At 40.5% G+C, this 27,104-nt stretch overlaps 1 protein-coding gene across 6 annotated transcripts in view; it reads right to left on the bottom strand.

Annotated features, from left to right (window-relative positions):
- Positions 1–609: 609 nt before the first annotated feature.
- The window catches only part of adgrl3.1 (adhesion G protein-coupled receptor L3.1), a 117,562-nt gene continuing 91,067 nt past the window's right edge, over positions 610–27,104 (bottom strand). The window contains exons 17-26 of one of the 6 annotated variants that reach the window (XM_087841798.1): positions 24,075–24,295; positions 21,415–21,481; positions 20,258–20,349; positions 16,189–16,357; positions 14,609–14,788; positions 13,362–13,455; positions 5,715–5,843; positions 5,085–5,102; positions 4,290–4,592; positions 610–3,310 (exon numbers count right to left, since the gene is read on the bottom strand). In XM_087841798.1, the coding sequence (XP_087697924.1) occupies positions 2,667–3,310; positions 4,290–4,592; positions 5,085–5,102; positions 5,715–5,843; positions 13,362–13,455; positions 14,609–14,788; positions 16,189–16,357; positions 20,258–20,349; positions 21,415–21,481; positions 24,075–24,295 (1,917 nt within the window). In that variant the 3' untranslated portion in view covers positions 610–2,666. The remainder of the gene's footprint in view (positions 3,311–4,289; positions 4,593–5,084; positions 5,103–5,714; positions 5,844–13,361; positions 13,456–14,608; positions 14,789–16,188; positions 16,358–20,257; positions 20,350–21,414; positions 21,482–24,074; positions 24,296–27,104) is intronic. The other 5 variants (XM_035906253.2, XM_035906256.2, XM_087841795.1 and 2 more) reach the window with 5 other exon arrangements.

Consider the following 27,104-nt stretch of genomic DNA (forward strand, 5'->3'; position numbering starts at 1 on the left):
AGTGTATTGTGTATGTGATCCAGTAATTTTGTTTATATTGTGTATGGACCAAATAAACTTGGAAGAAAGCTGGACCAATTTAAAATATTAACTGATTCATACTTTGATAGACAGGGAGAGAAAAATGTGCAGCAGTGAGTTTCTGCTGGTAGCGTGATCACCATGGGTTACTTGCAGAGGTTCATATCACACTTATTTTTTGTGAAAGTAATTATTCATCAATCACATTACCCTTGAGGTTCAGTCCTTTATATGTATAGAATATGTAAATATATGTTAATCTCCAAACAATGGAGAACTAATGTATTCACTGACAGAAAGAAGTCTTCAAAAATAAATTGCCTAATATGATTCGGTAAACTTCCCACACACTCAGCTATGGCACGCAAAAGCTTTAACTGGCAGAAGCTGTTCTGACAGATCGAAAAAGCAGAATTTAACCTGAGAACCAGACCCAAATGCATGCAGCGAGATGCTTGCATACTCATAGTCTCACCAAATGGTCAGAAACACACATCTGAAGTGAAAACAGTGATGGGTTTAACTCTGTGTTTGTGTTTAATTTCAGCATAATCACTGAAAACACTCAAGAGGCAGAAACCCGCAAAGCTATGTCAGTAATTTATTTGTTGGCAAACAACTTTCACTGTTACAACAAATATTAGTTATGAGATCATTCAACGTGGAACCCATACAAAAAGAATAAATAATTAGCAGTAATATTGTAATAATAATCAAGATCATAATAATTTAAAAAAAGAAATGAAAAACCCAAAAAATTAAAAAAATTAAAAAAACAAACAAACCCAGTGCCACTTTATTTACTCCTGCCAGCTTTCTTTCCTCTGAGCTTGTTTTGCTGTATTTAAACCAATAAACAGATAAATAAATAATTTCTCTCTTGGGGACATGGCGGGGTTTGTGGAATACATGTGCAAGCTACACTTCATACACTTATTCATTTTCCTGCTAAATAAGTAAACATTGGCTTTCCACATTGGACAGTGCTCTTGTGTGCAGATTTTTCACATTTTCAGTACACAAATATGGTGTAGCCATGATATTTCATTGGTAAGACTGACCCCTTTGTAAAATTGTAGATTCTCTGAGCATTTACAATAAGATCGCAACTGATAATACCTGATAAGGTATTATCAGTTGCTAGAATATTTGGCAGAGGATATGTTTTTAAAAACTGTTCTTGTGCAACGTCTTAAATCTGGCGTCTTTGTAATTTTTCACACCGAGGCCCCTCGTGCAGGGTCAAAATGAGATGAGATCCTCTTCCATCAAAAGTCTAAAATGTAGCATTTCCATAGTAATCACTTCCTTCGTCTCTTAACTACTTCAGTTTCCTGCTTGGTTTAAATCTACACAAGTGGCAAAGTATATAGTAACAACTAATTTGCAAAATGTACGTGACAGTGGTGTTGCTATAAAAAGGACCAGGATGAAGTGTGTGTAGGGTATATGCGTATTAATTAAAGAGTGCTTGACCGCCTCTGCATTACGAAAGAGTGACATGAAAGATTGTTTCTTGCTCGTTCTGCAGTCCTCTCGTGAACCGAACATATCATTGCATTTCAGAACGTTTTCACACATAAAAGGTTTGCAACTTAGGATTATAAAATAAAAGACTTGGTCATATGCAACATTTGTATCTGTATCTGGATTCTGTACAATACATAGAAACAGTTTGTGATTTCTTCATAATCCTTTGATAACGGAAAACTTTTACAGAAGAAAGGAGAAGAAACAGAACTTTTTTTTTTCACTTCAGTCTGTTGTAATATGATCTTCCTTCTTTGTTTTCAGTGAAATACACAGTAGCCGCTGTCACTACGACTTGCAGGAATGTTACACCAGCCCAGACACAACTCCAGTTTAGCAGATACGAACAGGAAGAGAACTTCGAACATCAGTTTGATATGGTTACAGTTCAGCCGCCCAAATAATATCAGTGGTTCTTTTTCTTTTCTTTTCTTTTTTTTTTTTTTTTTTTACTTTTTTTTGGGTGATTGTTAGTGAGGGCATATATCATACATCCTTCACTTGATTGGCAGGTAGCGGTGCTTCTTTGGGGCCAGTTTATGCTGTGAACACCAGAGTCTGACGTCCTGCTCTACCCTTTATTGTCGTGGAAACGTCATCCAACGTATGCGTCTTTAAGAGTTAGACAGATAGACAGACATACAGACAAACAGACAGGCAGCTCTTTTCACCCAGGGCTGGGGGCCTTGGCCCTGTTGTGGTGGTAGTGGAGACTATATGCTATAATCTGCTAGAGGTCCATATTGGTAAACTTGTAGGGCTACGGTCAATTCGAAGATTCCAAATAAAAGTAACAGGTACGGTAAAATTACAGAATCCCTCCCCGTTCCTTTTCTGTTCTGAGTTCAAACATTCCATTCTGGCTTGATGTTCACAAAAAGTCTTTTAGAGCTGCCCTCTCAGTCTGCACCTTTTATGACAGTACATTCAATCCCTGCTTTTAACTGGCCAGTGATGTCTCAATCATATTGTCATGGGCCGCCGTTAATGTTACACACAGTACCTCAATCCAGGGTCGGGCCAGCTCAGTCTGTCAGTCAACAACACAGAATGTTTTCACTGAAAGGTTGAAAGTGTAAAGGTGGGCTGGGGAGGGACAGAAGTCTCGACTGCCTCTATAGACTGGTAACCAGGTGAGAAGGGTCTACAGGCGGCTCCTCGGGTGATGAATCGGACTCATCCTTGCTCCCAGAGACCATATATCCATCACTGCCACCACGGCCCATGTGGTAGTAGCTCTGCAGCTCGTGAAGGTGATTCCTGGAGCCCAAGTTTGGCATGCTCTTATAATAGACATCATCCAGTTCAGGAGCAGTAGCACTCTTACAGGGCTGTAGCTCCCCGGAGCTGTCTTCCTCTCCGTCTGTTAAACCATTCATCTGCCCATCTGGGAGGTCCGTCAGCACTGGCATGCTGGTGTAGAGTGAGTCTCTGTGGTTTGGTGAGTGCGTGTGCTCATCAGTGTGCTCGTTTGTCAGCAGGGGAAAAAAGCTCTCGCTGGTCTCTTGAGGAATGCGCCGTGGCCGGGAGAAACTGTGAGGAGGCGGCGGCGGCGGGGGGTGGCTGTCTGGCGGAGGAGGCCGTGGCGGCAGGAGAGGTGCATTGGACTCCTCTCTGATAATCTCCAAACCCAGGTTCTCCTCATGGGGGAAGGCTACAGAGTTGTCTAGTACCATGGGGCCATTGTCCTCTTTACTGCCTCCCACACATCCACCAACTCCACTGCTGCTGCTGCTGCTGCTGCCCCCTGCCAGGCTCCCTGGAAGAACCAGGCAAGAATCATATTACACCACACATCTATGTTAGCACACCGACGTTAAATCATTTTGAACAAAAAGCACTGCCACTGCTACCCAAGGCAGAAACTTTAGCATTACTAGTAAAACATGTATTTAATTTTTAAAATTGTATACTTTATTGACCCTCGTGGGGAAATTCCTCTCTGCATTTAACCCATTCACTCTGTGAAGTTTAAAGTCCCCAGTCTAATTTTCAGAAATTAACAACAGATTAAATTAGTCCTGCTATGTGACACCTGACCCAAAGAGAGCGATTTAAAGGATGTCAGCTCCTTTGATGTCATTGTCCAGGTTGTCTTGCTTTCGAAATTACAGTTTTACTCGAGCTCACCACTTTCAACAGTGCCATTTTCGCCAGCATCATATGTCTGTTATCCAGTAAAAAAAAAAAAAACAAAAACCCAAAAAACTACTGTTTGCTAGATCTGCCCACTACCAAATGTCAGACAGGCAAAGCAAAAAAAGGAAAAAGGATCAACTTCAGGTAAATCTACGCTTCACAATAGCTGCCAAAATTGTAAAAGTTTAGTATTAACATATCAGCTGTGATAATATGTCGCAGTTGTCTAAGCTGTCTGCGAACGGTTAGAAATAATAATTATTGTAGATTTTAATATGGTGCTCACCACTTCTATTGTGCTGTTTTGTTGAGTTCACCTGAACCCTCAAAAGGAAGGGTTACTGCAAATCATTATAAATGACAGGCTTTTACTTAATTCAGTTTAATAATCACCTGTCTGCATAAATCATTGTAACCAGATAAAAACCCAGATTCTACTCATTCGCCCACAGAAACAAATAAAAAGTGTTTACACACATTTATAATTACACTAAGACTATTTTTGTTGTAGTGAGTTAACAAGCAGTGCCACTTAATAAATCAAAATATTTACATCTGTTTATCAAAACCTTCAATTATATAAATGAAACCACATTCACCTCCATTGGCCATGCTGCTGTTCACCAGTTTGTTCATGAGGTTGTGATTGCGCTCCGTGGTTGCTCTCTCATGATTGTTGAGGTAAGATGGGATATAGTTGGACGTCAGCTCCTTGAGGATCTTCTTCTCTAGAGTTGTCTCCTTGTGGTTGCCGTGGGTGCCGTAGCCGGCGCTACGGTCGAGGATCTGGACACAGTCGCTCAAGTACTCACTGCTCGCCATGCTGTAGTTGTTGGCATGGTTACCATTAAGAGGGAGTGTATCCATAACACTGGAGTCTCTTGCGTTGTTCAGGATGCCCTCTGAGAAACAATTTTAAAAAGTGCTAATTATTAAGATGTAAGAAAAAAACAACTCCCAAGTGGTTTATTTTACAAATGAAAGATTTTAATTATTGTTTCACATCGTAGTGGGTGCTGTGAATTGAGGATTAAAAATTAGCAATGATAAATTTCTTGGAAAGAAAAATGCTTCAAGCGTCCATAATTCATTAAGGAGAATCTTCATAAGTACTCTTCTTTTTCAATTGCTGCTAGCGCTACAACAATACAAAAAGAAAAGTTAAAATTTCACTGAAAAATGTTCTAAGTAGAACTTCTAGTAATTATACAGGAGTTATTATCACATCTCATCTCCCTGCTGGTCGACTAATACTATAGATACTGTATATCGACTGGAAAACCTTTTGGGGAAAAAAGGTTTTTGCATAGGTTGGATTTAAAACATTAAATTGCTTTAAAGTCAAGAAAATAATTATGTAGCTGAAGTAGTTTGAGTAATAATGTAGTCCATACTTGTGTCTCGGTATGGTGCTAATGGACAGCATGAGGGAGAGAGAGAGAGAGGAGAAACACAGATGTGAATTTCAACATTGACAGAAACACATTTCAGCCACCATTACATCAACAATTGCTCAACAACTAAAGGCAAGTTGACAAATTTTAAACACAAAAATCTTACATAATGATTACAGAACAAAATATCTGTGCTTTGTTATAAAGACAGAGAAAGAAACAGCATAAGAATCATATTTAAAATGCTATATATGTAGATATTAAGCATACGCAGACACATGCTGTTGCACAAGCAACACAAGGCCAGAATGACACATGCATATAAAAATAAAAGTAAATCTAACATTCATATAAAATGTAATATATAAGAAATATTTCATGGTTCCCAAGTATCTTATTTAAGATATAGCAAATCTGCAAATAGTAATTTAAATAGAGTTTTATGCATATATGTACATTTCAGTGTCATTGATCATCTCACTTGGGAACCATAACATGCATGCATCAAAATAGAAAGCACCTTTTAAACTGAAAGAACCATGCAAACTAAACCAATAAATAGATAAAATAAAGCAACTCTATGCTACATTTAAAAATGTTGTATGTTCATAAATGGAACATCAGCCACACCTTGGGTGTTGTACATGCCCACAGCTGGGTTGTTATAGACTGCCGAGTCCCCCAGGAGCGTGTTATAAGGATTGTTAGTACCATGGGGACGAAGGAGAGCATTAGTTATAAGATGATTAGCCATGGCTCCTGGTACAGGCAGATAGAGAAAGAGAGAGGAAAAGCAATAGCCAAGTCGAGAGAGGAGGAGAGAGGAAAAGCAACAGCCAAGTCAAGAGAGAAAAAGAGAGAAGCACTCAGGAGGAAAAAAAAAACAGTGGAGATAGAGGTTAAAGGAGAGAACATGTAGCCATTGCAGAGTGGAAGTAAGCAAGAAGGAAAAAAGAAGAAGGGAGAGCGAGATGGAGAGTGAGTGTGTGGAAGAAAGAGGGAGAGAAGAGGACAAGTAAATCAAACAGGCTAACAGTTCAGGGAGAAAGGCAAGAAAAAGCTTGACAAGTCATTCTTGCAGCCATTGCATACAGGCTGAGGGAGGGAAAGGGAGAAGGAGACAGAGAGACAGAGAGAGACAAAGAGAGAGTGCCATAGCTTGGAGCAGACTGTGCTGCAGTTCAATACGCTTGAGCAGAGAAGCATGACTACAGGACAGTTAATGGACAAAGGGGCCACAGAAAGTGTTTTCAGTGCATTTTCTGAGAGACTGCTCATATACACATTAAGACAATGCAAAAAATACAGGCAACAAATGGGCACGACAGCTCTTATGCATTCATCCTCATGATGCTATCGACACTGTATGAAGCAGGCTGTGCTACTGCTGTCTGTGCATGTCATATAGCTTTAAAACAGAGAGGGGAAAAACAGGTTCAAATATCTCTGTGGTTTCAGCATAAACTCAAAGCAAAACATGATAAGAAATAATTATCTTTATCATAGTTTCCTTTTCCTTTTAGTACGTTAGCAGCACCACTAATGAGGTGCAGAGATGTTATTATACATGACCAACCACTGTGTATGTGACGACCTAGTGGAGAGTCTGCATCATGCAGTTTTTGCTTTTCTTTTCTGCTCTTTCTAGCGGCTTCAGATGCAATCTTGCTAATATTATACAGTTGTCACTGACTGTGTGGGATCTGAACTTATGGTTATGTAAACTAGCTACATCTACCATTATATGGATGCATCCCGTACCCAGTAAAATCATGTCTAAAGGCTAGTAAATCAATAAAAAATATAGGGGCACAGCAATTTTTCACTTCCCTAAGGCATTTTTTTCTCATTTCTACACAATGTATACTATAAACTTATAAACTACCCAGCATTTAAGAACTACATAAGTCAAATATTGTCATAATATTCAAAAAAAGGGAATATATGCATTCTAGATCCTTACAAATGTATGACACTGAAATGAAAATCACGTTAAGGATCTGTTATCTTTAATTACTTGAACTGATCCCTCCTTTTCTCGGTGCTGCCAAAAGTCAGCCACCATTACGTACATGCATGAGTTATTTACTGGTTGATTATGTGATGTGACTACTGGAACTATTATTGATCTTAGTTTTGCGGATGTTGTCTGTAGATTTCCAGCACGTGTGTATATATATATATATACATACAGTGGGGCAAAAAAGTATTTAGTCAGCCACCGATTGTGCAAGTTCCCCCACTTAAAATGATGACAGAGGTCAGTAATTTGCACCAGAGGTACACTTCAACTGTGAGAGACAGAATGTGAAAAAAAAATCCATGAATTCACATGGTAGGATTTGTAAAGAATTTATTCGTAAATCAGGGTGGAAAATAAGTATTTGGTCAATAACAAAAATACAACTCAATAGTTTGTAACATAACCTTTGTTGGCAATAACAGAGGTCAAACGTTTACTATAGGTCTTTACCAGGTTTGCACACACAGTAGCTGGTATTTTGGCCCATTCCTCCATGCAGATCTTCTCAAGAGCAGTGATGTTTTGGGGCTGTCGCCGAGCAACACGGACTTTCAACTCCCGCCACAGATTTTCTATGGGGTTGAGGTCTGGAGACTGGCTAGGCCACTCCAGGACTTTCAAATGCTTCTTATGGAGCCACTCCTTTGTTGCCCGGGCGGTGTGTTTTGGATCATTGTCATGTTGGAAGACCCAGCCTCGTTTCATCTTCAAAGTTCTCACTGATGGAAGGAGGTTTTGGCTCAAAATCTCACGATACTTGGCCCCATTCATTCTGTCCTTAACACGGATCAGTCGTCCTGTCCCCTTGGCAGAAAAACAGCCCCATAGCATGATGTTTCCACCCCCATGCTTCACAGTAGGTATGGTGTTCTTGGGATGCAACTCAGTATTCTTCTTCCTCCAAACACGACGAGTTGAGTTTATACCAAAAAGTTCTACTTTGGTTTCATCTGACCACATGACATTCTCCCAATCCTCTGCTGTATCATCCATGTGCTCTCTGGCAAACTTCAGACGGGCCTGGACATGCACTGGCTTCAGCAGCGGAACACGTCTGGCACTGTGGGATTTGATTCCCTGCCGTTGTAGTGTGTTACTGATGGTGACCTTTGTTACTTTGGTCCCAGCTCTCTGCAGGTCATTCACCAGGTCCCCCCGTGTGGTTCTGGGATCTTTGCTCACCGTTCTCATGATCATTTTGACCCCACGGGATGAGATCTTGCGTGGAGCCCCAGATCGAGGGAGATTATCAGTGGTCTTGTATGTCTTCCATTTTCTGATGATTGCTCCCACAGTTGATTTTTTCACACCAAGCTGCTTGCCTATTGTAGATTCACTCTTCCCAGTCTGGTGCAGGTCTACAATTCTTTTCCTGGTGTCCTTCGAAAGCTCTTTGGTCTTGGCCATGGCGGAGTTTGGAGTCTGACTGGTTGAGGCTGTGGACAGGTGTCTTTTATACAGATGATGAGGTCAAACAGGTGCCATTCATACAGGTAACGAGTGGGGGACAGAAAAGCTTCTTACAGAAGACTTTACAGGTCTGTGAGAGCCAGGGATTTTCCTTATTTGAGGTGACCAAATACTTATTTTCCACCCTGATTTACGAATAAATTCTTTACAAATCCTACCATGTGAATTCATGGATTTTTTTTTCACATTCTGTCTCTCACAGTTGAAGTGTACCTCTGGTGCAAATTACTGACCTCTGTCATCATTTTAAGTGGGGGAACTTGCACAATCGGTGGCTGACTAAATACTTTTTTGCCCCACTGTATATATATATATGTATATATTAGGGGTGCAACGATACTCGTATCGATATTGAACCGTTCGATACAGTGCTTTCGGTTCGATACGCATATGTATCGAACAATACAAAATTTTTAATTTATTTTATCAACTTTCCTTCTGACAATGCTGTCTGTGGCAAATTGAACCTCCCCCACCCTCATTCAGATCTGGCGTTTGGAACTATTTTGGTTTTCATGTGAAGTATGACCCTGAAGGTAAGCACATCATGGACCAAAGTAAAACAGTATGTTGGATGTGCCAGCAATGCTCAATTACATTGGTGGGAACTAGTGTGTTAGCGCAGTTAGCTCGTTAACGTGTTGGCCGTCCAGCCCCACGCACGGGGCGATCCGCGGTAGCTCGTTAATGGAGATTTGCCGTGTTGTGGCGTTAACGTCATTTCAACAAGATTAACGCTGACAGCACTAGTGGGAACACAACTAATATGACTGCACATTTACACCGAAGTGGAAGCAGACAAAAACAACAAGCACGCATGCTACAAACTTTACCTGAGTCATTTAGACAGCCGTTAGCACATGATTCTCCTTATGGGGACCTGATATGTTTAATATGCTGCTGAGAGTATAGCCCAGAAGAAGCGTATAGTATAGCTTTTATTTTGGAAAGAACCATTTCTCTGTAATAAACTCTCTTTTCCAAAGATGAGTTATTCCTCAATCAGATACAGGGCTCGCAAAATCGCTAGCCCGACGTCCCGGGGCTAGCGTTCCAGTCGGGCTACCAAAATCTATCTCTGCCCTGCCCGTCGGGCTATCGTAGGAAGGAAAAATATATGTCAATGCTTTTGCATTCTTTCGGAAATGTAGCTGGGTAATTATGTCATTGGCATCGGTGAGCCACTGTGCCTGTGTAAAAGCAGCAGGATATATATTTTAGTTCTGCTGAGCCAAATAAGACAGGTCAGGGTGAAGAAGTGACAGCCAAAGAAAAGCTTACCACAAAACGGAAAAGTTATGACAAATCAGACTATAAGGCAAAAAGAAAGTGCAGCTTTATGGTTTCATGGACAAAAGAATTTCTGTGGCTGCAATATGACAAGCTAAATAACCAGGGCTGCACATAAGTGGTCCGCAGGTGCGCATTCGCTGTCAAAATAAAAAATGCACACAAGATAAGAAGTTGCAACGCGTGTTTGCATACATAAGATTTTCTGGAGGAGGACAGACATTTGTTTAGAACTCTTAAAGATGTCGAGGAAGCTCCTTTAAGCAATTACTTTGGTGTTCCTCCACCTCCAAAGAAATGTCAGGAGTCCGAACCACAAAATAAGCACGTATTCTCGGAAAAGTGGTTGCAGGAGGTGAGCAGGCTTCAAACAAATGATGAACGCACAGAGATGTGGTGCGGAATGTGCCGTGAAAATCCCACTCTAGCGGACAAAAACAGTGCCTTTTATATGGACGCAAACGCGCATTGCAACTTCTTATCTGGTGTGCGTCTTTTATTTTGACAGCGAATGCGCACATGCGGACCACTTATGTGCACCCGTGTAAATAACATAATGTTCTGCCGGGTGTGTTGTTGTTTCCCTCGATTTCTGAGTCAACAAGTGCCTTTGTTACTAGGACCAATAATTTTAAGAAAGGCCCCCATTAGAACCCATGAGAAATGCAAGAAATGCATTATTGCTCAGTCTGCAATATCTTTCCTAGAACAAACACCAATTGCAAATAACATACTAAAAATAAACCTGAGAATCAGTTTAAAACAGCGTATTATGTTGCAAAGAGTGAACTACCACTGGCAAAATTTAGCAGTCTTTGCAAACTTCAAAAAGCAAATGGCCTCGATCTTGGTTCCACTTGCCTCTTACCCGTGACTTCAGTGGAAATTTCAAATTCAGGATCTGACACAGACTGATTCATGTTTGATGTTTTGTTTCCAAAAGAGGAAACAAAACATCAATCAAAAAATTGCTCTCTTTTTTATTCGGGCTACTTAAATTTATTTTCGGCTACCAAAAACTGAAGAGTCCCTGCCCTGAAGGGCTACCAGGGATTTTGAAATTTTGCGAGCCCTGAGATATATTTATTTATTTTTATTACTTTTTGGTTTCAGCAACATTAAATTTAAAAACTGTACTTTTGAGTTAAAATATATATTTATAATTTTAATAAATGACAAATTAAAAAGGCATGAAACTTTTCTTTGTATCGAAAAAATATCGAATCGTGACACCAAAGTATCGAACCGAACCGTGAATTTTGTGTATCGTTGCACCCCTAATATATATATATATATATATATATATATATATATATATATTGCCTCACTTTAACCTTACTAGTTTCTGGCTTACGTAAGGTGTTTAGTTGGCCATGACAGGAAATTTACTCTGTGAAAGCGTTGCCACATACACTAAGTAATATAACTACACTGAAAAAAAGGCCATGTTGGATTTACTTCATAAATATATAATTCAATAGTGGACACTGGTTGCACACAAATGTTTTGCTTTGGCAGAAACTTAAACAACTGAGTTAAATCAACACAACTTATTCATATTCAATAAACCTGTGCATTTTGTGTTGATAAAACGCGATTGAAACATGTTTAGATGAAGTAAGTTGAGCTCTTGGAATATTTTAATCCTTCACAATTTTGTCATTTTATTTCAACACTATTCAATAACTTTTACCCCAGTACTACTTGGTCACCTAAATACTACATGTTGTCTTCATATTACATAATGTTCAATCAAGTCTAGAGTCTGGTTACCATAAAAATTGAATGGATCTACAACAACTACCATGTTCCTATCTTTATCCTGGTTGCAGGGGGCTGGGGCATGAAATCCTGTGCAGTGTCACAAGATTTAACATTGCTATATTATTGACTTACTTCACTCAAACATGATATGAAGAATTTAATCCAGCCTCACTGCATATAATGTAGTTTCTACACTATATAGTTACACTTCACTTTAAAGCATGAGGCAATTGTGTTAAACACACAAGATGCTTACATAAATCAAAGAGATGGCCAATCACTTTTTTTCAGTGTACAGCTTCTTTAGTCTGACTCTGTTATTGTAAGCTGGTGCTGTCAGTGTTTATTAAATACACATGTGAAAACAGTATTAGGTGATAGACAATTATCTTTTACTGCTAGGGTTCCAGATGAAGTGCATACCTTGGATTTGCAACCCCCCCCACCCCCTTTTTTTAAAATCTTTTTTCACATTAAGTAACAGCTACATTTTGCATTAATTGAGAATATCATAGTGTTTGAGTTTCACTAAAATGAAAAACAGCCCCATACTAACAACTGACTCCTATGTTCCTGAGCATACCACAGAACCTTTTTTTGGTCATTGCTGTGTAGGTCTCTCTTCTTCATTATAGCTGAAATGACCTGGGCATAACAAGAAGTCGGTCTCTTATCTGACAATCCAATTTATTCCATTCCACCGTTATCCAATAAGTCAAAGTATGTAGTTATTTCAACATCTACTGGCTAAGTAGCTCCGTGTGGCATTCTTTAAAGTGTGAGGGAAGGAGGAGGTGCGGGAGTCTTAAGCCCTGCCTCACTAAGTGTGTGATAATTCAAGCGCTGACACGCACCATGTCTGCTTTAGTATCAATCTGTCATGCTAACAGCTTATTAGTGGCCTGAAGAAAGTGAGGGCCACACCTCAGCTTAGAGTCTAACAAATGGCAGCATGTGTTCTCTTGTGTGTGTGTGTGTATGTGTGCACGTATTTCAAACTGTGTGGCCATTTGGGTATCTATGCCCTCATTACCCTAGCCCTCGGATAGCCATACCCATTGAGTTCATTCCTACAGTCCATTACACTGTCCTACTCTGAAGGGACTGCAATACACAGCTCTAAATAAAGTAGGGATACACTGAACTGGGCTTATTCGTTTAAAAGGTTTGAGACTACAATAGCGTACAAATTCTCAGGTGCAAATCCTGCAAAGTTTCACTCTACTTAAAATGAAATGGGATGCTATGTGATGTGTGATGCTGTGAATTTATCTAAAATATAACATTAATCTGCATAGCACACTGTATTATAACAAAGGTGTTATGGTGTTTAGTTTAAGTCCTTAACACATACTAACTTAAAGGATTCAAACCTACAGCAGTTAAACAAACATCTGTCCTTGCAAAAAGAAGATTGGTGCTACAGCACAGTTAGCGCTTCACTCTGTAGATTTAATATTGTGACAATAAAGTAGTTTCAGTTTTGACGGGAGCCTGCCCCGACCTCTCCTTCCTGTGAAAAAGCAGCTTTTGAAGCAGCAAAAATAAGTAAGCGATATTTACACTATCCTGCTAATCTTCCGATCTTCAAGAACAAAATACCATTATCGGTAGTCTGGACCGCAGCTACTTTGCTAAATGACAGCGTATGCTGCCTGTGCCTCCTGCTATTAATAAAGCAGATAGGGTGACAGTGATGAGGATGCAAATTGTAGGTATCCCGTGGTTACCTCTGTTGAGCGTAGCAGAGCTGTTGATGTCTCCAGTGATGAAGGAGGACTCCTGTTTCCTCACAGTGTCATTCCACATCCGCCTGATACGACTCTATACACATGAAAAAAGAAGCGAGAAAGAAAGAAAAGGGTAGAGACGGTATGGGCAAATTCGTAGAGGGGAAACAATAAAATGCAAGGGAAAAGAAATCAAAGGAAGAGCCAGCAACAGATCAAGGGAGAAAGGACACGACAACAAAGAAGGGAGAGAAATATAGTGAGAAAGGCGAGGCGATTGGCAAAAAAAAAGGATCAAATTAGTGCAGGAGAGGCAGTAAATGGAGAAAAAAAAACCAAAGCAACATCCGACAAAAGAGAAACAGGCAGGGAAAAATAATCATACATCAGTGTCTTTTCTACTCCATATACATTTTTTAAGCAACATTGTCTGTCACAGTCAGGGTTTTGGATCTCACACTTTCAACAAAACATCCATATTTTAAGTAGAGATGCACTGAATGTAATTTTACTGGACTATTGCATTTTTCTTTATTTGCTATGTTTTCTAACCTTTTTTTCGTGGAGAATTTCCATTTTTGCTCATAATAAAACATAGAAAAGTTTTTGAAACAGTCAATGTTTTCCAGTACGACATCAGGTTACTGAACCTACTATCACTCCCACTCCAACAAACGCATAATCAAGTGCTCCAGGTTACTGGACACAATATTGACCTTCTTCATTTACTGGCAAAGAGTGCCAACAACAGTATATGATGCCAACTGAGCTGGGCAGATCGTGTCAGAGTTGGAGCTAAACAAAAGTTATTCTGACTTTGCTCTTATTGCAGAAAAGAGAGTTCTGAAATTACTAATGGATTGGCAGAACTATGAAAAAGAGTACATGGCAGATGGCTACACTGGTAGATTACTGGCAACTGAGTTAGCAGTATGAGGAAGCCAGATACATTTACAGCTTATAAGATATTACATTTTGCTTCACAGAAGTAATATATCTGCACAGCAATTACAGTTGTTTTTGTTGTCTAAGGTGCACTATCGGCTGTGGTGGATGGCAACGAAATCGGTTATACCCTTGATCGGATATACTAGCCGACTGATCGGTGCATCTCTAATTTAAAGCCCCAAAATAAACCGAATGGCATTCCAACTTAAAGTCGCATTTAATGTGTTTGCCTAAAATATGAGACGAGTTGAAAGTGAACAGCGATGACCCAAAACCCTCATGGCGTTATCTGGCCTCACCTGAGAATCTGCTGTGCTGTAGCGTCCAGGTGTGCAGGCAGGTAAGCTCACCTGTGAGCCTGTGGAGTAGCGGCCCGGGGTCCGCGAGGTGGTGGTTTTACTGGAGGAGGATATAGAAGTCTCCACGCTCTTGCCGCTGCAGCAGTGGGTGCGCAGACATTTGCCGTACTCTTTACGCACCTGGGCCCCAGATGGTGGGAGGAGGAAAAAAGCGGCAGAAACTGTAAATGCACTCTCAGCCAGCGCGTACAAAAGAGGGGGAATTGATTGATGTTTTTACTTTGACGTTGCACATAATGATGCATATTTTCACGATGACAGGCCGAGAAAGAAGAGACAAACTCTTCTTCTACTCAACTTCCTTGTGCAAACACTAAACCCATAAATTTAGACATTAGAAGATTAGCTCCATAAACTTTCCCCCATCAACATCCTCCCCAAGCTGCCACATATTCATCTAAAATGGACATATTCCTTAGGGGGACATGTGATGCACTTGTACACACAGAACATCTGCATTTAGATCCCAATCAAGTTAGAACAAATACGACTGTAATTGCTTTTTAACAAGCTCGTTGGACTGGCAGGCATATATTGCCACATGCTCTGTTTGAACAGCTGTGTGGTGAGTTGCTCCATGCATCTTGGGAGAAACCAAGTTGGGTCGCAGCCAAAGAAAACCTCATCATTGTTCTGAGGACATCTCTCTGGATACCTGATCCCGTGACCTAGCACATACCTAAGTATACTGTGCACACACACCACACTTGTTTACTGGTCATGCACTTGAAACTAAAAATTGTCTGTGGGATGGCAGCCAGATGAGAGTATTAAGCATTTGATGAATCTTCTTTCCATATCCTACTCCTCTTCTGGAGTCCCAGGCACTGACAGTGTGTGGGAGACTGTAAAAGTATCCCGGTGTGTGTAGGCTCTTCCTGGAAGCCACACATAACTCAAGTATAAAAAAAAAGTACACACATGTGCTCACAAATGCCAGTAATCCTTTAGGCCAAGTAACCCCCCCCCCCCCAAACAAAAAAAAAACTTGAAGAGCTTGTTTTGTTTTGATTTTTAAATTATAGAGGACTTGAAAGGCGAACCGTGTGTTAATGTGAGTCATAAAATCATAAAACTCACTTGAGGAAATTACTTAAAGTTTCAGCCAATTAGACTTTAAAACACTCGTGCATGTCCTCTTCCTGGGTCCAATATTTAAAACAATTAGAGCTGAATATTATCAAAGTGTATAACATGCTATTTCAGGTGCGATGACCCTGCCTGATGATGGAAAACTTTCTTTGCTGCTGCGAGAAGAAGTAAGACAAGCAACTCAGTTTGTTACCTGCTGCCTCATGGCAAGACAGACAGTGACAGTGAAAGAGAGTGTTAGGTAGCAAGAATGAAAAGGTGAGAGAATTGAGCAGTAGGGATACTGCATGACCAATCAAACCTCTGTGACAGCTCTGCAGATATTTTTGGTGTCCCTGTTGATCATTTCTGGCTCGCATGTGTGCCTCTGTGTGTGTTTGTATGTCTGTCTGTCACACTGGCAGCTTCTGTCTAGCTTTGTGCCTCACCTTTTTCTGCAGTATGCAGTGGAAGATGAAGATAAACATGCCCTGCAGAGAGTTGAAGATGGTGAAAAGGTAGGCCATGATCACGGTGCTCTCGTTGATGTACATTAGCCCGAACGCCCAGGTCAGACCGAGCAGACACAGCAGAGCTATGGCCCCGATCACCCAGGACCTACATGAGAAGAGAAACAGTGAAAAATGAGAAATGCTCGTCTTGTTACTGTGTGTCATTATCAAATGAAATTCAAACATGAGAAGTTTGTCTTTTCCCCCCGTGGTGAAAAAACTAATCAGTCAAGGCTGACGCATGAGGGACCATGAGATGGTAGAGGGGTTAGAAAGGGTTCATTATGAGCCCCAACACTGTAGGAGTAGACTGGAGAAAACAGCGGGAGTTTTGCTTAAAAGAATTAAAGCCTTATAAAAGGGTTTAGAGGAGGCAGTGCGAGTGGATCTTTTCATTTAGATCCAATCTCCAGAGAGCGAGGAGAGGTTATAAGCGAGCTGACGTCAGCCACGGGTATCACGAAGAAAAGCATTCTTCACCGAGCACACTTTTCCCAAGCTGCAGCCAAACTTTCTCAAAGTATATGACAGGAGGTAAAAAATCATTTTCAGGCAGAAGTAGGTCCTGAAGTCTGTTAGCGCACTTGTGACTATAACAGTTTAATGGGAGTAGATTTGATAAAAGTTTTTAAGGCTGCAAACCTTCATTTCAAATAAAGGCTATGAAAAAGTGAGTCATAAAGGCCAAATGTCAGAGAAACTTGGTCATGTGGAGGCATGTGGAGGCATGTGTATGCATCGTAAGTCCTTGTCTGAGAATGTGTGTGTGCGCGCACGTGTGTGTGTGTGTGCGCGTGTCCACGTGAGTGTCTTCATCGGGCAGTAAGCAGAGGGACATTACGGCCATTATAAATGACATTTCCCACTAAAGGTCATAGATTTGGGTCTGCCAGAGCCGAGATGATAGCTGTTAATTTGATTGGCTGACTGGGCAGTGATCACCCCTAACGCAAGTGATAGAGACAAAGAAAACCGGCAAGGAAAGAAAGAGCAGGAATGGAGATAGAGAGAGCGAAAAAACGCAGCGGGAGAGATATTAGGAGAGTCATGAGGAAGGAAGACAGACAGAGGAGGAGAGTAAGTGAGTGAGACTAAGGTGATTGATTCGATGTTTCCCTCTGTGGCACCATTCAGGCGAGACAGAACCTCCAATAAAGCTCGTCTGACGACCCTCTTCAATAAAGGGTATACCCATCTCTCTTTTCCATCCCACCATTTCACCTCTTCCTCCAGTGTTCCCTTGAGTCATGGTTTCTCTCTCAGCTCTGTTTCCATGAATTCACATCTCTTTATAATATTTCAATAGCACATTAGGTCTATAGGTCACAGGACTTCACAAATCACACATGAACAAGAAATCCATTTTACAAGACAGGTTCACGGTTAATTTAGGTGTGTGCATAGACTACAGGAAGACACATGAATAACAAGCAAACCAAACAAAATGTCTCTAGGAAGACAACACTGATTGGAGAGTGGCCTTACCAGAGCCAATCCACAACAAAGATAACTTATGATGGCTTGGAGTTAGAGAGACAAAGAAAACAAAAGGAAGAAAAAAATAAGACAAAAAGAGCATGATGGTGATTAACGAATAAATGAACCACAATAAGACATGACTAATGAAGTGAAATAGATTAAAATCTAGACAGCCTTCAGTGTTCTCAGAAAGACTAAGGAAAGTCATTAAGAAGACGGGGGAAAGATCCAAAGCATCGTGTTTTAAACGATTCTTTGATTTCCATCTTTCATCAGGTTTTTTCTTATTAGAGTACTTTTTCCTGAACTGCAGCAAAGATCAGCTGGCTTCGCCTTTGCTTCTGAAACACTTCCTGCTTGAAGTCCTACTTAAAAACTGCCTCCATTGGCAGTAATATTTAAATGATATGAGAACCGAGTCATTTTTGGGATTTACATTATAAATTCTGAGCTCGGATACGCGTTGAACTCTCAGCCAAGGCATATTGTTTGAATTAGACTGAGCCTTTTTTGTCTTGAGCTGAACTCGAACAAGAAATGACACAATCCCGATTAGTTAGCTTGGTAGAAAGAGTTTCAGTATTTAATGGAAGTGAAGTCATATTTCAGTGGCACTCTCTAAGGGTCTCTTGAATAATAGGGACATGCCTGAGAATAATGATTTGAAGAATGTAGAGGGTAGCATCTCAAAATTATGTAAGATAAAAGGTGAAAGGCACTCCATGCGACAGGGTAGCATAAAAATGTAGAATTAATTGAATAGTTCGACTTTTTGGGAAATGTGCTCACTTTCTTGCAGAGATGAATGTGAAGATTGATGCCACTCTTGTGTTTGTGCAGCCATGATGAAGTCGGAGCCAGCAGCTAATGAGCTTAGTGTAAAAACAATACTCCTGGTTCTGTCCAAAGGTAACATTATAATGCTCACTAATTACTATGTTATAGCCTTTTGCTGACTCCATAAACAAAACAAACTGAAACCAACAATGCGAGAGGATAAATTCGGAGATTGTGTCTCTCTTGGCTGAGAAATAGTATTGCACCTTACCTCCATAATTTGTGTTTATGCTTCCACTTATATATAAATTATACAAGCAACAGAACATAAAGGCTTTAACTGAACTAAAGGTATCAACTTGTAGCTTTTGTTACCATTGGGCAGCGCCAGGCTTAGTGTTTCAACCCTATTTGAGTCTTATGCTAAGCTAAGCTAACCATCTGCAGCAACAGTACTGCGCAAAAATTTAGAGTTATGCCTCATTTCTTTGTATTTTGCTAGGAAATAGGAAGAAGTTGAATAGTTGAAGTGATTTAATGAAACGTGTGTAAACACACACACAGTATAAAAGGCGAAAACAAAGTTTGTACAAAGTGAAGTGAATATCCATTACGCCGACCTTTATTCTTTAACATAGCCTGAACTCTCTTATGCAAGTTTTAATTCTTTAATTAGTCTTCAGGAATAGTTCTCCAGACTTCTTGAATGACATTGAAAGCTCTTTGGATTTTGGCTCTTTTCTGTTCTCTGTCAAGATGATCACACACGGCTTCAATAATGTTGATGTCTGGGCTCTGGGGAGGCCAATCCATCACTGACAGCATTTATTATGTTTTTCTCTATCCAGGTATACTTTTAATGCACTGCCAGTATCTTTGGGATCATTGTCATGGTGTAAACTGAAGCTGTTTCCTATCAGGAGTTTTCCAGATGGTGGATCAAAATCAGGTCATACTGTAGAAACACTGTTGTACTTTTCTGCAAACATCCTCAGAAAATATTGATAAAGATTAGAACAAAAAATGTGAAATTTTGATTCACCACACCTTAAGACCTGTTGCCACTGATTTTGAGTCCAGTTATTGTTTAATGTTTCGAATTTCTGCCTTTTCTCTGTTTCCTTTCCTTATGACTTGCTTCTTGAAAACTATCCTTGCACCGAATAATGCTTTAAATAATAATAGACGGATCAAATGAACAGCCAGGTGTATTTTTGACTTGACTTTACTATTTATTTGCTGTAGATAGTTTTTCTAGGCGTGCTACTTCTTTTGTTCTGCCCTTGTCCAGTTTCCTGTTTCATGACACACTGCACACCATTGGGAGTCTTTGGGAATCATCTTGAGAATGCCAGTTCATTCCTTGAATTAGTCTGTTTATGCTCAAATGACTCATAAGTCAATGTTAAAAAAAACTAAACATTTAACTGAAAATAGTCAGGTACAAGGACTGGATTGAAAATGAGTGCAAAAGCATTGGAACACCTTTGGAAAGCCTGGAGAACTATTGCTCAAGACCCCTTAAAAGTGGCAAGAAGATATAGATCTTCGCAATACTGTTGTGTCTTTTTCACAATACTGCTTATAGATTGTACTGTACAGACATCTGTCTTCTATTAGTTCTCCCTTTTGCAAAAAAAAAAAAAAGCACAGTTCCCAAATGTCAAACTATTCCTTCTGCTTTATTCACACAAGCATGCATAATCACAAATCAGATGCACAAGTGTAGTAGCAGGATTGAAGAACTTACTTGATGTTGTCCAGACACCCAGAGTCTGGTTTGAGAATGGCCGTATGATGGAACATCTTATAAAGAGCGATGCCGAGGAAGATTACATTCAGCTGAAACACACAGACATAAAATCACACAAGGTAATTTTCTGCAGCAAGTAGCCTAATTAAAGACACAATGTCACCACAGCCATTCACTCACACAAAGAGGGATTCTTTATTTGCCTCTTCAACAGTAATTGGCTTAGGGACACCATATCGGGCCCTCAATCAACAAGCCTTTATGTTCTCAAAATACAGCAGCTTGAACATCAGGGAAAATTTCAGCAGTTCGGGATCATTGTAACAATGGTAACCCAATTCTCATAGATGTGTTCTGTTCTATTGGAGTACTAACGCATAAAGAGGGTGGTTTAATAATGACTGTCTGAAGCGATACACTGGGTCTCAGAGGCTGTATACATTACCACTAGGTGTGGTGTCATAACAGTGCAGTCCCACCTGAACTGCTCCCCACATGCACGTCCTGCAAGATCTGTGATAGCCTGCCTGACATTTCAAAAATGAGTACAGTGGATTGGTTCACAGGCTACTGGGAATACGTCTCATTGCTTTAAATGTCTTTGTATGTGTGTCTGCTTAATCATCAAACTCTATTCCTGTTGTAGTTTACTTGTTCAAGATAGGATGCCTGTTCCTGCTCCTCTGAACATTTTGATGACTGATGAAACATCAATCATTGGCATTGCTCAAACTTCCCAGGAGACTCTGTTCTCCAGTTTAATGTTCAATTTGGTGGCAAAGCAATAAAACAGCTAGATCAGGAGGAAAAACAGCACACAAATGAGTGCCTAATAGCAACATAACCTTGCTGAGTTTTTATCATAATCTGTGTGACGCACGGCGGCTTGCGCTCCATATCCCCTTCGAAGATTTCCAGGTTGCAGGAATACGTGCCCGCCTGAGAGTTAATCCATGAATGGGAGTTATTAAGTTGACATATAGAGTTGCTTCCACTTTTACTTGCACTTCTGAGGAGCTCAGGCAAGCCTTGTAGGAGATTAACAAATACCTTAATGTGAGCCATCACTGCTGCACGAACATCTATAGATCTACCTACTCATAGATGAAGTGCTATGTCAAGGGTGTGTGAGCATGCACGTGTGTCCATCTCACCATAATGATGAGTGTAGCAGGGCCTATGAAGCTCCAGATAAAGTAAGTATCCAATCGCAGCCAGCACCTAGAGACAGGGAGAGATGGAGACAGAGAGAGACGTCACGCACGAGGGACGCTGGGAAGAATAAAAGGGTTAAAAAAACATGTTCTTTAGATGGATGTAGGGTAGCAATCAGAGGATAGGACATGCATCGCGGTTTCACACATATAATCACTGACAGGGCGCAAGCTGGAGAAAAAAAAAAAGGAGCACATTATGACACGCAGTATATCAAATGCATCACGACAGAGTGAGGACAAAACAGAACTGGGGTGGATGTAAAAAGTGAAAGAGATGAAGAACAGGAAGAAAGGTGTTGCAGGATGGAGGAAAATAGCCTATACACACACCTCGAACATACATCACACACAGAGGGGGGAGACAGCGAGGGATAAGCACCTGTGATAAATAAAGCTTTACTTCTCCCTAAGGGCACAGATATATGACATGGCCACATCCTGCAGTCGCAAAAATATGACATGACTGTGTTCATTTGAATACTGAGTTATGGATGCAGACCTCATACGAGGCTATTTATGGAGTCTGCGGATGGCTGTGTTGAGGTTAAAGGAGAAAGGAGGGACACAAGTGCATGCACATTCAGTGTGTATATGCACACAAGCACACTTTCAGAAGACACGCGTGAACATATAACCACAAACACACACACACACACACACGTACGCACAGGCAATCATTTTGGACCACAAGGTTAGGATTGGTTGTAAAAGATATACTGCTGTATGCAAAATTATATAACCCCAAAACACCTTGACTCATCAACTGCAGCAAGCAGGGGAAGAAGAAGAAGAAAAAAAAGAGTGCCCTCCACTGAGGTCATACCCAACTAGTTGCCGAAAAAGGTGCCAGAGAAAAACGGCTGGAGCAAAATGGCCAACTGATTCATGACCAGCTGCTTTTGAATTATTAATCTTTCAATTTCCACCACATTAGAGAACCCTCCATTATGGGTCCCTGACTGTGTCACAGTATCCTCCATTAGGGCTCCTTTGCTATGTTGTAGCCACCTTCATTACGGTACATGAATGAGACTCAGTGCCACTGGCTACTGTGAAGAAGAACAGTCTGTGTTATGTGACAAGGTGACACAGCAGGAATGGCAGATGATATTTTCAAAGGTTTTGTCTTAATGTGTTATGTCAAAAATGATACACAGTGTCATTTTCAAGCCTGGGCTGATAAATGGATCGTGTAAGTTCGTTTCTGCTTTTTAAAAATTTCCAATTTCATTTACTTTTCAGATCCGCAAGGCCCATGGGGCACGAGGACATGACGAGCAAGAGCATTAATGGCCTGGATGCAACATTACAAAAGAAAATTTTGATATATTCATGCATTTATTTTTGGTTATGTGCACCTTTTACATATAAGCTCTGCTTCATTGTCCCAAAATATTTCACATCATTTTGCATTTAAACTCACAGCAGTTGTCTCAGGTCCTTTACGACACTCTGTTTGTGATTATTCACCCAAAGCTTGGCACTGAGACTCTCATGTTTTAATGATCATCAGGCAATGAAATATTGATCTAAGTGGCATGAGGACTGGTGTGGCTTGATGGTTAAACACTGCTAAATTCAACCCTTCCCTCGTCTTTCAGAGCTGGTCGAGTAGAGTGTAGCTTGTGGAAAGCTGCAATGTCAGAACGCCGAAAGGTCTCCAAATGACCAGCATTTTAGAAGGTGAATCATTTATATCTATAACCACACGTCATTTTTCACCCTCAACACGGAGCAACTCATTTATAAGCAGCTGAGGGATGAAACACCTCTAAAGCTGTAGCCTTTCAGTGCAAAGTCCACATTGTTAGTGTTTAGTCTTATGATTTGAATGGAGAACAGGTTATGAACATGACTGTGCCTTATATATATTATATATGCAATATACATTTCATATGCATATGTACTTAATAATTAGAATGTTGGCCTCTTTTCAGAGTCAAAGCATGGATGAAGTGTGTAGGTGAAACTCTTACGTTCACTCTCTTTGAATCTGTAGTTTGTCTATTATGCCTGTAATGAGATGCCGGCTGTCCTTTCTTGGATTCATCCTTTTTCTAGGGTTATACAAGTCAAGCATGCACAAATACGTTACCTTGTGCTTTTAATGTATGTGCTTATCTTCCACTACTCTTCTCCAGAGAAGCTGGTTTTATTTTAATGCACAAGCGCAAGCCAGTGTGGATGTGTGAACATCCTGACACACATCTCCGTCTTTTCCTATCCCATCCCTCCATTCTCACACTTAAAGCAGTTTTTTTTTCTCCCTCGGCACACTCCACTGTACACCCCCTCCTTCTGTCCCGCCTGTTAAATCCTTCCATATTCACACATTGTTGCTGCCGTGCTCATGCAGGCACTCTGTGGTGCATCCTCCCCCTGCGTGTCCCCAATACTTCTCTACCACTCTCCATCCTTCTCTGCCTCTCTCTCTCCACTCGTTCTCTCTGTATTGACTCTTCAGAAGTGCCACAGCTTGTTGAGTCCACTGTGGCAAACGCAGCCAAAATGACAGCAGGCACTCCAGCCTCCCTCCCTTTCCCTCCCTTGCCCCGTCATCCATCCTTCCTTCACGCATTCTTCAGCAGCATCCTTACACTCGGTCGGTGCCGTAGCTCCTATAGTCCACGGCAGCGGAGACGGCCACTATGACAGCAGGTACTCCATATCCTGCCAGGTAGAAGTACTTAGTCCTGGAGTGTTCGCTCTCAAACACCTCTACCAGCATGATGTAGAGCTGTACCCCTTCCAGGAACATCCAGGTGAACGCTGCCAAGAAGAAGAAATGGAGCAGGGCCGCAAAGACTGCACAGACAATCTGGTGAGGCAAATAAAGGATTGGGAGGGTTTAAAAATACAGTAACATTAAACTCAGGAAATATTTATTCTGCTGGACACTTGCACTGATGAGGCAGAAAAAAAAGATGCAAACAGTACAGGCAGTAAGGGTAGCAATAATGTATCATATTCAGTTAAGGAAGAAAATGTAAGTGATTAAATATTGGACAGCCACTGCTTGAACAGGCAAGACAGGGGATAGAATTAAGGTAACGTGAAATAGAAGTCACAATCATAGTGTACTATGACAGAAATTTCAGGTGGCAGAATGACAAAAAAAAGTAAAAAATCACTTCAAAATAGCAATATTATTGGAGACCCCCCTCACACTTCACTCACAGTCTACAATCTACAAGTCGTCCAGGAAGATAAATGAGAAAATATAAGTGACATGTTAGCGCCGCAGCCCACGCTGATTGACCACATTTCAAAGAGATGTAGCGAAGCACTTTCAAAGGGGGCTGACAATGAGTTGTTGAGGAGGGCGAATTACTTGCCAGCGCTGTTGAAAATACAGTATGATTTTTGTCAATGCCAAGGATGAACAAAATAAGTGGAACCGCTGCAAAAATGACTCAGCATCTTGGTTTGAAAGAGACAAATGAAAAATCACATAAAATTTGACAGATTTCGGAGCTCGGAAAAGAAAAAAAGCCCATACATAACTTCGGTTTGGATGCTAAATATTTGTAAAAACATACGGCATTTTTACGCTTTTACTAATGCAGAACTAAATGTTTTACATACGATAAACACTGTGCTTGTTAATGTACTTCCTAGAGAATTGCAATTATCAAACACAAAACACAAATTAGAACATTTTGCACCTACCAGAACTAACTCTGCATTTTATACACTGAAAGTGAGTAAATCTATTTTAAATGACGTGCCAGTGAACAGTGACGGATGAAAGACATGTAAAAGTCTTAGAGTGATAGATGATAACATACTTAGAAAACCCTGTGAGAGACTCTGCTCATTCCAAAGAAGAGAAGAAAAAACCAGAGGCGCAAAGAATGTGAATAAAAAAACAAAAGCCAGGGATCAAACCTAAAAAGACATTAATAATTTTGGCAATTCGATGGCAAAGAAAGAGTGTTGATTAAGAAAAAGAAAGGTGAAAAACGAATGAGCGCTGAAACTTGGTCAATCATGCCAATGTTCTAATCTAAAGAGTCACTCCTAAATCACTCAGTGGAAGCGCTAACAGACAGACTTTTATAATAGAGGAGTTTGCAACGAGAGACAATTACCTAATGTCTGAGAGACAATGAGTTTAGGGGGTGAGGGAGTCACTCATTTCCATTTCTGATGATCGCAGAGTGTAGCTTTCACAGGCAAAGGCGCACACATGCAAGCACACACAGGTTGAAAAAAAAAAGTGGCTGCTTATGCAAAGTCATTTAGTTTTCCTGCTGGAATTACTGGATTAACCGGCTTCGAGCTAAGTGACGCTGAAGATGTTAATGGAGGTCACGAATAGTCACCGGTAATTAACGGGAGAACAACACGCAAATACAGCAGCACACATACATGCAAAAAAACCCCCCCACAAAAACAAAACAACATGATCCCTCCCACGCAAACACACAGACAAAGAGAGACGCACAAGCGCCACGATCAAAACGCGCTCTCCATCCAATTTGCTTTGTCTCTTCATTTACAGTGAGAAGATTTTCTCACTGAAAGCTCAGCAGGATGCAAATGCTTCAAGGTGTTCTGAGGCTTCTTGTATACTATGGGGGAGGTAAAGGATACAGCCTTGAGCCCTAACTTACAGAGAGAAGTGGTGAAAAAGCTCATCCTTTCCTGTGTGTTGATTATTATTTAGGTGTCCTTGAGCAGAGATAATAAAGGCGAGAATCTCCTCTCAGAATCTGTCCCATAAGATTTGTGTGCAAAACGCTTGTACCCAAGTGAGGTTTAAAGTTCTAATCCATGACTGGCGTACTGAATGCGGACCATATGGATTATACATCTTGGGCTATGATTGGAATGCACACCATGTGGATCCACCACTGTTGAGCCAAAAAACTGCACTGCACTGAATTCCTTCAGGGATAGAGTTTGATTGGTTGCTTAAGTGATACGTAAAGAAAATGCTTCGCAAATTGTGTCTCATGATTTTAAAAAGCCTCCACGCTCTCGAGGGAAGGGCTATTTGTTCTGAGTGTCACAAGGACTTGTGCAGTTAATGATGCATTTGTTGTTCTGAAAATGCACATTTCTATTCAACATGTAGAAAAACACAGTGATGTTGCAAATGACACTACATTTGACAAACGTACCACTGCGACCAATTAGGCTAGAGCTACCATTACGCCTGCGGAGAGTAGAACCATTCTTAAAATAGTATATAGAGCATATTCAATAAGTTAGCACTTTTGCCCACAAAGATGTGACTTCATGAAAAGCTTCTGTATAAATGTTTACCTGGATCGCAGGAATCTGTTTAAAATAATTCCCAGCTTTGCTCTAGATGTTTCACTTGGACTAGTCTGTCTCTGATCCTGGTCGAGAGCAGATAACTGCTAAATAGTCAGTAATGCTTAGGTTTAATCTTACTAAACACGTCAAAAATAATGAGATAATTAGTAATAACTACAATTATAATATATTCTATCTTATATCGTACATAAATTCTGCTTCACTCAGTCTGAGGGGTATTTGACAAATACAAATTGCCTACTTATAAGGAGGGAAAATAAAGAAAATACATAACACCACTTGACCAGAACTTTCAGTGTCAAGAGTAAATTTTTCAAAATAGTCATCTTTAATGGTCTTTA

The sequence above is a fragment of the Neolamprologus brichardi genome, chromosome 6, assembly GCF_056152115.1.
Source record: "Neolamprologus brichardi isolate AB-2024 chromosome 6, ASM5615211v1, whole genome shotgun sequence".
Lineage (NCBI taxonomy): Eukaryota > Metazoa > Chordata > Actinopteri > Cichliformes > Cichlidae > Neolamprologus > Neolamprologus brichardi.